The sequence below is a fragment of the Pagrus pagrus genome (genome assembly GCF_965226575.1).
Source record: "Pagrus pagrus genome assembly, chromosome: 14".
Classification (NCBI taxonomy): Eukaryota; Metazoa; Chordata; class Actinopteri; order Spariformes; family Sparidae; genus Pagrus; species Pagrus pagrus.
Window position 1 is genome coordinate 16,597,678 of NC_140198.1, and position 11,346 is coordinate 16,609,023.

At 44.9% G+C, this 11,346-nt stretch overlaps 1 protein-coding gene across 1 annotated transcript; it reads right to left on the minus strand.

Annotated features, from left to right (window-relative positions):
- On the minus strand, window positions 1-11,212 carry arhgap35b (Rho GTPase activating protein 35b). Its single transcript, XM_084373622.1, has 7 exons — window positions 10,389-11,212; window positions 4,441-8,352; window positions 3,945-4,086; window positions 3,525-3,602; window positions 3,207-3,338; window positions 2,893-2,998; window positions 1-2,771 (listed from the first exon to the last, which is right to left on the minus strand). The coding sequence occupies exons 2-7, from the start codon at window positions 8,158-8,160 to the stop codon at window positions 2,360-2,362; spliced, it is 4,590 nt and encodes a 1,529-aa protein (XP_084229748.1). The 5' UTR covers window positions 8,161-8,352; window positions 10,389-11,212; the 3' UTR covers window positions 1-2,359.
- Between the last annotated feature and the right edge of the window lie 134 nt (window positions 11,213-11,346).

Consider the following 11,346-nt stretch of genomic DNA (forward strand, 5'->3'; position numbering starts at 1 on the left):
GACAATTTTACAAGATTTAATTTATTAACTATTATACAGTTCACATAAGGCCTTCATCTTCAAACACTTTTCTCAGTCAGACAAATTCCATGGTTTGCTCTTGGTGCACAGTACATAAACTTTCACGTTTCAGCTATTTCTCTTTAGTATTTGTTTTGTTCTCGTACTAATTTCATGTTTTAAAACAGGAAGAGGCTTTCATCCTTCTCCCTTGGTGTGTTCTTTTTTTCTTTTTTTTTTAAATCATGCACTAAACTTAAGTGGCCTTGAACCATTCACAAAAATTGTAAAAATGGACTTTCAATCATTGAAATACACACTAGAAATGTTTTCTACCATTGACTAAAGGGTGGTGTTCCCCAACATACAAATAAACAACCATTATAGAGTAGTATGCACTCACTTTTTGCTCGTCGAACGGCAGATTTGCCAAAGTTGTGTCAGAAGTCAAGTAATGCAGTACGGTTATATACTCCCAGGAATCGCGTTAATAGTGGGACAGTTGCTTGGTTGTTTCTGCGCCAGTTGCAATGTTACAGCTAACAGCTTGGAGCAGTTTGACAAGAGCCCGATGAAGAAGTAAAATGACTGACTTCCAACAGCATTGTGATTCCAAAAGTACCAGTAAGTGATGATCCCAAATACTACTGCAACCAATAATCTAACTAGTCTGCTCATTGTTGCAACCAAGAACCATAACAGAGCCACAATCATCCAGAACCTTTATGTCTGGGCGTCCATTTACACTTCTGCCTCCTCTCATAGGTTTAATGGTTAAAATCATCATGTCTTCATTAACAGTGCTACCACTGAAACGGTGCTGCTTGTTTTCCATGAAAAAGGGAGGACAATATGCCAGCACAAAACTAATTCACTAGAGCAGGTAAACGACCGGTGTTGCTTCCTGAATGTGCCCCGTTCACAAACATTTAACTTCTACTGGTCATTGTATTGTATAGCAGGACTAGCGGTAACAGTGCGTTGAGAATACTAAACCTTCGGAGTTAAAGGTCCTTAACATTAGATGAGTACAAAGAGCTTGGTTTGATAAGATAGCCACAGCGACACATCCAGCAACCTATCATGTTTCAAGCGTTTGGTTTCCATGGTCACCAGATTGCAATGTAGAGTTATGGTATGACTACGTTACACATTCAAAAATGGCAAAGATTTCTCCTTCACTTGACTGATGGCAGGCAAAGTCCTCTCTGATATTACAATGGTCTAATTAACCCCAACGTCCCTAAACATCCACTCTGATCAACCGACAGCTAGAAAGAGGACAAACTCTAAAAGAAACCTAGTTTCACATGGCTGGATGAATGAGGAACATGAGTGGATTCAGACTTCCCATCCAAAAATGGGACCTCTGGATCAACTTCCAACAACTTAAGTTTTTACAAAAAAGATCTTGTTTCACAAGCCTGCACTGATGCCACACTCAACCACTAAAACAAACAATATGAACAATTATCAATGTGGCATTTTTTTCTAATTAAACACTACACTATCAAAAAAGTGCTTCAGATAAGTTTGTGGATACAAAAAAACAAGTTTGATGTAAACAAAGTTTGATCTGCCAGAGCTCTGTAGAGGCAATAGGTATGGCTGTTTGAGCTGTGAAATTAAAAACACTCAAGAAAACAGTATGTCAACAAAAAATAAACCCTTTCGAGGGAAAATCAACAGTGATCATTAAAGTGCATCCCTGGATGTGAACCCAACCCACCCCTCCTTCCCTTGCCTTCCCTCCACTTCCCTCCCCATGCTGACCCCCTCAAGTAGAGCCAATGGGAGAAAAACCCCAAAGGCAGACAGAGGAACCTCTGCTATATGGAGCAAACTGCTGCCCAAAGGACCTACAGAGGAACAGTCTAAAAATCCAGTGGCAGTACTTTCATGAGAAAATAAACTAAAACAGTTTTATGCAGATAAAAACATGGTGGCCACAAATCAATTCTTCCAGCTTGGCATCGAGGTTTCTATTTCTTGGTAGTGTAGGATAAGTGGTGGCTGTTAACAGAGGAGAGGCTCGCTGTGACGGCAACCTCTGTCCTCCACTTCTGGCCTGTTGTTCCAGGTGATCAGGGGTTCAGAGGGCAGAGGAAGAGTCACTGATAATGGTAGCCTGCCCTGATGCACACAAGTATGGATACAAATGACAGGTGAGGGAAGGTTCTCAGATACTTCCCACCTCCCCTCTTCATAACCTAGCTTGTCCATGATCAAAGATGTAGCGTGCAAGTGCACATGTTTCGTTTTTTTAGTGTGTGTCTGTGTGTGTGTATGTGTGTGTCTGTGTGTGTGTGTTGGTGATAAGGTCCAGCATCATCATGGGCACACGTGGTTTCACCGTCTCTCACAGTGTCTCTTGTTCGGCAGGGGAATGGTGGGAGTGGGGGTGCTGGTGGAGGGGAGGGAGCAGGGACTGCAGGGGAGACTGTGGGGTGGTGGGAGGGGACTGCTGCAGGGGGCTGAAGTGTGGGGTGGTGTGAGGAGGAGAGGAGCGGTAACAAGAGTAGGCAGAGCTCCCGCTGAGGGTGGTGGTGGGTGAGGCAGGGAGGCCCGCAAGGCCGGTGGGGGAGTCGAGGAGAGGCTGGTTGTAAAAGAAGAATGCACACTGGTGGATGAAGGTCTCGATGATTGTCTGGTAGGTGCGTGTGGCAGTCAGGGCATCCATCGTGGTGAAGTCCGGCCTCATGAGAGTGGGCCAGAAACAGATGGACAAGTTTTCACTGGTCATCAAGTTCAACCTGTTCAGCTGGCTCACCCTGGGAAAAACACGCAAATAGACACCGATTTATTCATACAGTGCAGAAAAACAGATGGGTGTCTACCACAAAAGACCAACAAATGCATGGAAGTGATTTAAACAGCATATAGGGAACTTACTTGTGTAAGTGGCTCAGTACATATTTGAAGACATCATAATTCTCCCTGGGGAACTTCCTCAGGACATCCTTCATGGTGTACAGCCTCTGTTCTCTGTCATTGATTTCTGCACACACGCGGAGAAGTGACCATTAATACTGAGAGCTCATCATAGAACACAGTAATTTAATACTAAAATGTCTCTCTCCACTACCAGGAAAACTATTCTTGTCTTCTTCAGGTCTGCCAAAACCTTCCCTTCCCTCTTCCCTTCTAAAGAAATAATCTTTTTATGTTGTAGTAAAGACCCTCCCAGCCCAGCAGTGTTTGCTTACTGAAAGCATCCAATAGGTCCACCTGCAGAGCACAAGGCACCAGGGGCTCAGGCAGCTCAGAGAAGAAGCTTTTGAGGCCTCCAGCCACAGTGTTTATGGAGAAGTCTTTCTCCACTAGGTCTAATCCGTGGTCTACACAAGGAGAATGAGAGAGTTAAAGAGATCAGAGAAAACAAGCCCATCAGTAGTAGCTGTCATCAGGACCGAACAATCAGTTGCATGACACTTTCCTTTGTTAACTCTGTTTATGTTTTGATTAGACAGTCACATAATTACATGTCAAACAGCTGGTTCAAACAAGTCTGATGAGCGACTCACCCTGTTCAAACTGCCTCTGCATGCTTTCCATCTCTGACTTGTTGCCGCTTACGCGGTACAAACCCTCTGTATTCAGGCCTGAGGAAAGATGAGCGCAGCAGAGCAAAGGGGGAAGACGTGGGGGGGCACAGTGTGAAACAAGCAAAGCACAAACACTTCATTAGCCCCGCTGCAAACAGCCATGACAATACAGATGCTGGCAGTTTTTAGAGGAGAACTTGTATTACTTTAACATCACATTGTGGTCATGATCAGGTGCACTGGTTTAGATTTAAGTAAGCATGTTTATATGACTAATCAATAACATTAACTTATAAAAACATGTTTACCCACAGAAAAATTACAATTTCTCAGGAGAGAACATTAAATCAGATTTGAATGCATCACATGAATGTAAAGTTAAAAGACAGAACAACATACCTGTTGTTTCAATGAAGCGGACACACTTTTCGATGAAGAGTGGGATAGGTCTGTCAGGGGATACCACATTCACTAGGGGGACCCCAAAGTAAATGCTCTCCGGGGGCTTGGGAATAGCTGGACGGGGCTTTGGTCTGGTTTTCTGCGAAGAAGGAGAGACGGAGGACTGAGTGTCTCAAACAGGGGTAATTATATTGATACTAAGTGGCACTCATTGGACTCAAAATGTGGCGTTCCACATCAGCAGCAAATCAGGAGTTACTCACACTCAGTCAAAATGTCTAGATCCTCCCCCAGACATTATAGTTTAAAAATGCTCACTTAACAGTCACCTCAGTGTTTTTATACTTTCTTTCTGTAATAGTACTATTACACCTATAGAGATAATAATAGCAATGAATTAACAACCATTTGTGTATAAGATTATGGACAAGTAAATGAAAACTAGGTTCTTTTTCTGGATTAAAATGAAAAAAGGAGATATAATAATACCCACCTTGGCTGTTCGTCTCAGGCTCTTCAGAATGTTCCTCTTTTTTGGGTCCTCGCTCTCCTCGTTAACAAGACTTTCGCCTTTCAGAGTCCCAAAGTCATCTTCCTTGGACTTTGGAAGAGCTCCCATCTCATCATCGCTGCCTATGAAGCTTGTGCGGAAGCTGCTGAACTTGCCAAGCCGCTTGGAGCGATCACGGTACAGACGAGGCTTCACCCCCACTGCTGAGAACTTCCTCCTTCGCTCCAGAGAGCTGCTGTCTGCTTCACTGTCTGAGCCATTTCCATTGGAGTGCATCCTGTTAGAGTTACGGATGGTGATGATTTTGCCTTGTGTGCTGTCGTGTGGCACTGAGTAGATGATCTCTTCATTGCTAGGGCGGGGTTTTGAAACGGCATCGATGGGTTCCGCATAGTCTGAGGGATCGTAGCCCACATCCCCACCGGGAACCCAGGTAACAGTTGAAGGGAGGGAGCGACGGTGACCTAGGGTATCGATATATGGGTTGCGGCTCACCTTCCGAAAGTCAAAAGTGACGCCCGGTTTAACTCTCACTTGAGGGGGTACTTTGTTGTTGAGTTTGTTCTCAAAGTCTCTGATATCAGAGATGACAGAGATGTCACTGGAGTCTAAGTCTGGCAGGTTGAAGCCCCCACTATGAGAAGTGAGTGTGCCATCATAGTATGGTGGTGATGGCTCTACATCATCCTCTGAATCCAGGAACATGGTGACAGGACTGGGAGAACTGCAGCGTGGGGAGTACACATTTTCAGTGGTGCACGCTTCAGCAACATTATCGTACATGTGTGTGGCCTCCACAATGTTGCGTTTCTCCACCACCTCCATCAGAAAAGAATGGAACATTTCTATCCTGTGCAGGCCTCCCACCACGCCCCCGGATCCACAAACCACACTATTGAAACGACCCTCAATCTCATGGGCTAGCTCCTCCCCCTGGATCAGCTGTTCACAGGCATAGTCGCTGTCAGTGAGCTCTGCCTGGCTGTCTCCCACTGCCAACAGCTGAACTGGGATAATGTCCTGAACCTCACACAAGAAGGCACAGAGGGTCTCCAGGGAGGCTTTTCTTGAGACAGAGTACACAGCAATGTAGCCGTGTACTAACCTGCTCTTCCGCAAAGTGAAGGAGGCATGGTATGAGAGCAGAGAAAGCTCTATAGCCAGCTTGTGTCCACCAACTGTCTGCTCCAGCAATACAGAGGTGCCACTATTAGACATGGGCCTGCAGTGCTGATGCATAAGGAAAGGGGACAGGAGCTGCTCAATATCATACGAGTCTCCACACATTAAGCACATGACAATGCGAAGGTCTGCCTCAGGAGCCGGCTGATGAGGAGAGTCTCGGAGACCTGGAGGCTCAGGGAGGAGGGGTGGGGAGCTGCTACTGAAGGATGTGCTCCTCCTAATATCCAGAAGGCCCCTCAGCACCTGGTTGATTTGGGTCTCATTGACATTATGGCCATAGCCCACACCAGGGGAAGCAGGGTCTAAAAAGCTACACTGCAGTCTCCTTGCGACCTGCTGTCCCTGTGTTATTAGGTTTAAGGCAGTTTCTCCACCTATATCCACATATGATCCGACGCCTCTTTTAGTGACTAAAAGCAGTGATGTTGGTAGCTGTGCTAGCTGGCTATCCCTTCGACCTAGAGTTGATTCCCTAAGTCGCTCAAGGCTCTCAACCACATAGGAGAGAGACTCCTTTGAATTATACAGACACAGACATCCATGAGGGGTGAAGGTGGGGGTGTGGAAGGAGTTTACTGGAAGACGTACATTTCCCTCGATAGGCCGCAGTGTCAGTTCATACATCTTCCCGTCTAACACATACCAGTCATCATTTGTGCAGAGAGCCCTAATCTCATTGGCAAATTCTCTGGCCAGTCCATCCTTTCCCAGTATGACAAGGTTAATTCTGTCGGCCTTGGTGTCCCCGAAATGAGCTTTCACATCTAAGAAGGGGTAACACGTGGGGAAACGTGACACTAAGATTTGTTCAATCTTAGAATCTCCACAGTGAGGACTGCTAGGGCAGGTCTCCTTGGTAGGGTGATAGACAAAGTGGATATGCTTCAATACCAGAGCATCTCTTTCAGCAGGAAGCTTTTGTAGCGCCTTGAATCTCTGTTCCTCCCCCAAGACCTCTTGGATTGCCCCCATCTTCTCTTTGCTTGGCTTGGCATCCACCTCAAGCTCATAAAAAAGCTCAGAGTACTCCAGTAAGAGCTCCTGGAAGTCTTCTTTAGCACGATCAATGATCTCCTTCTGATGCCGGTTGTACAGGTCTAAGTACTCTGTCTCCTCAAGCCACTGGTAGAACTCTTCATTCATGATAAAGCTGCGGGCCTCCTCCCAAGGTTTGCCAGGTGTGACAAAGGGAGAGGAAGCTAATTTATGTTTGAACTCCAGCCTCATCTCTGCCCGTCTGCACTCATTGCGCAGATGTTCCAGGTGGGCATTAAATAGATCCTCTGCTTCACCAGTTTCCAGTAGGTCTGAAGGGATTCGCTCATCCTCCATGTTATCAATGTGAGATGTATCTTCCCATGGCGAGTCCTCCAGAACAACAAACCAGTGGGCAAAGTGCTGCTTAGACTCTAGGACCTTCTGTACCCCAGACCAGCTCAGTTGATCTATCTCATCCAGGTCAGGCACCAAAGAACTAAGTGCTAAAGGAAGAGTGCTTAGGTATATTTTGCGACGCCTCTCAATATGTTCCTGCTTCAGACGGTAGACATGCTGTTGAAAAAGCTTCTTGCATTTAGCCGTTCCCTCCAGGAACACATACTCTTTGTACTCTGGGGAGGTGTTCATTCGTCGACTGGTGTTTAACCAGGTTTCATTATGATTCTTTACTATACGATTTATTAGCCATTCATAGCGATCTTTGGCAGACGCTATCTGCTGACTCTGGAGCTTCAGGGCTTCAAAATAGGGAATGATCTTGGGCTTGCCCCTGCCCTTATCGATAAGTTGAACCAAAGTGAGGAAGGCAAGGTCCACATTTATATTTGAGCGTGCAGATGTCTCGACTACTGGCAGACTCTTTTTTGTGATCGCAAACGTATGCGCATCTTTGATGTAGCGCTCAACTCCTTCATCACATTTGGTGAGGACCAGCACAATTGGTTTCTTAGTCTTGCTAAGTTGACCATACAGGTTAGTTACAAATTTCAGCTGGTCATCAAAGTTGCGGTTCATGCCTCGGCTGACGTCAACGCAAAGCAGGAAGCCATCAACCTGCAGCTTGCCCTCAGGCATTTGTTTTTGCTCAAAGTCTTGCTCGAGGCCGAGCTGATCTGTACAGAAGTACATGAGCTTCTCTGCTGAAGCCAGCTTTGTTCCGGCTGCTCGTTTGATATAGGGCTGCATAGCAGTGCTACGATGTGGCTGAAATGTCTGGTCATCAATGAATTCAGTTTGCTCCACAACATGCATCCTGCACTCAGGTCCCTCCTCCAGAACCCGTGACACCTCCCCCCAAAACAGAAAGTGATCATTATTGACCACTCGACCCCCAAAGTCACTGGTGCTCAACACTGATGTGTGGTCCAGGTAGAAGTCATCAGCACTAGGCCGCACAAACCTATTACACAAGCAGGACTTGCCAACCCCACATTGCCCCTTCTCTTTCTCTGTTCCGGACAATCCCACCACAATGAGGTTGTAAATGGGCGATCGGGCATCTTGCTTTTTCGCCATCATAGTCTGCTGACGCTCATCCTGCCATAAACAGGCACTGTATAAAGGAGTTCACTTGAATATTTGTCCATAAAGTTGCTGATCCACAGTGGATATCAGATTTCACTTTCTTCTGCTGGGCGTCGATCTTAATAAATGGCAGCGTAGTGATATGAGCAGAGAGTTCTTTCATTCATTCCTTGTATGAATCAGATCCTGTCAAAAACAAACAAAAGACAACAAAGAAATCAGACAAACTGGGCAATCAACTAAACCACATTTTGAATGGAAAAACCAATGGGAAAAATGTCAGACCCTTAACCTTTCGACATATAAAATAATAACATACTGCTGTAAAACAGGCCGCTTCGTGTGATAATGGACTATTGTGGTGTTACAAATGTCTGTCAACATGCATACATTTCTATCCCTCTTCACAAACAAGTGATCTCTAATAAATAAGACTATGAGAATGTCAAGAGTCACATTTTATTCATTTTTGTGCCCATAGCCTCTGAATACCAAATGATATTGATGCAATGGATTCTCTCAATCCCCTGAAGGTCAGGTATAATGTTCAAGAGGAACTAATGTTTGCTCTTTGATTCTGAATTCAACTGGTTATTAGGCTTTAAATACCATTCATGATCACAACTACGGCCTTGATCTTGTATCAAGTGTGACCATTTATCAAAAGCAATTAATTGTCATATGTGTGAAATCACTGCATTAATATTATTACAAAGCACACCGAGCTGTTATCAAACACTGGGCGGTTTTTGGCATCGTATCTAGCCATCAATAAAAACATAATGAAGACAGTGTCACAGGAGCAGCAATGTCAACAATTCATACTATCTCCTGGCAGGGGGCATAGATTGTAGTTACAGTACAAGTAACAGCCAAACTTAACACAATTTAATATGAGGAAGCACACAGATTTTTGCACATTTCATTAAACTGATGATGTATTGCCCATTCTAGGGCACTGCTGAATTAATCTGCTGATTTTGTGTTTATTTTGGAAAACCCATCACAGGTGACATCTTCAAATTGCTTGTTTCTACTGACAAACAGTCCTGAACCCAAAGTTACTTAACTATCAAAGAAAACTAAGCTAACCAGCAAATACTGTAACTCATGTGAGAAGCTGGCATTTTTGCTTAAGTAGTACTTCACTTTAAATATTACTTTAACCTAACTGTTGCCAATTAACCTTACATAATTGATTAATCAACTCATTTCTTCTGTTCTGGTCCACTCATCTGCAGATAAATTCCTATATCAAACCAGTATCAAAATCAATGACACTAAACCTACATGAAATGTTGGGAGTGGTGCTCTTTAAATTACCATGTCAGCTGATCAGTGATCTAGGTGACAAGCATGAAAATGACTACCGGCATGTTGTGGACACCTCAGTTTCTTCAACCTAAATGAAACAGCAGCTATCAGCCCAATCCTCAAAGACAAATGAGAATGAGTGAATGAATGAATGCAGGACTTATCGACAGAGTCGGACAAGTACAATCTATGACAAAGGACACTGAACTTCCTCAACCCTTTCAGACATGTAATGGTAATGCTTCCATTATTATAGCATTGACTAATGCCTCCATTACTATAGCACTGATGCAATTCTGCAGCTCAAGATTTCTATAAAAAAAAAAAGGACAAAATTGACCCACTGCAGACTTTCACTTTCATGTGCGTGTGATTCAACTGAGCCAAAAGGAGGAATTATAGCCTCATATTGAGATATCCTGTCACATGAAGTGACAACACATCAGAAGCAAACAGCTCAGGCAGGGTCAAAAGCAACCATGGGCAGTCCACACCGCTCAGCTGAGCTAGGCCTGATACCCAAATGAACAGACAAGTTCTCCTTTCCAATAAAAACAAATGAACTGCCCTGTCTATCACCATCAAAACACAGTTCACTAAAAGGCATCTTCAAGCAATTTCGTTTACATAACCTGCTTTACTTAGATAAATGTGGTAACGTTATGTGTTTTGCAAAGGATTAACAGTTAACATGGGCTTCAGGGTGCACAGAGAGGGGCTGACCACGCCAGGCCCGCTGTCTACATAATGAAAATGCAGAGCCCAAATGTGGGATAGCCCACCTTCTCCACACCGACAGACAATGTTTGAAGACAATGTATTTACCCAGCTGTCTAGGGTGTAGCACTCGACAGCTTCACCGGGAAACAGCCCATAAAGACGAGGAGTGAAGCATGTAGGGTACATACCATCGCATTTCTCCCTTTCTCCTCTTGCATCTGTCAGGCCAGCGCTTGCCGCAGCCCTCGCCGCCTGATGTGCATAAGCATAAAGCCGCAGAAGACACTATTTGTCGTCTCAATTCACAGATATCACTGATAATACTGCAACTTGTGCGATCGGGCGATTTTGATTTAAATATCCATCACCCATGCCGGGATTCTCTTGTTTAGCACCGCTGTTTTCGCTGCAATTAAACACGGGGAAGGAAGAAATAAATACTCCATATGATAGAACAATCCAGTTGTGTTCTCGCAAGGGGTTTCCTTCACGAGAAATACGGGCGTTTTAAAAAAAAATCAGCTTAGCCGTCTTCTCCTCGCTTCACCACGTTGCTTTTTCAATAATTATTCTGTCCATTGTTGTGCCCACATAATGCTGGGCCGGTCGCGCACACGAGACAACGGGTGAGTTTGTTGCAATCGCCGTGGTGTTTCGTCTCAAATACGCTTCTACCGCAACAGAAATGGTTCATGTCTCGGTTAATTTGTGAGCAGATTGCGTGTGTGAAAGTGGTATTTGTGCCAGCTTTCCGATAATGGCGGCGGCCCTCCTCCCCGGACCTAGTTCTCCTCTTCTTTTCTTTGGGAAAAGGGAGCTGTGGAGACAGAAGCAGCGGAGAGAGGGACTCACCCAGCGGCGCCCTCACACAATTGCAGCAGGTCGCTGCTCTCTGCTGCTAGCTCACCAGTATACTGCATATGCGGGGCTCGTTACTCTCAAGTAATCGATTTCTCATCGCTCAGTCCGTATTTTAAAAAGTATCGCCACAATTATTGCTCCGTCGTGGCTCGACCGCAGCCGGTTTTTACAGGGACAAGTTCTCGTCACGTTGCATCATCACGTCTCGCGACCTTTGACAAAATGTCCAGGAGTATTTAATGTTGGCTAACGTTACTGCGCGTGCTGTGAATGACGTCGAGGGCC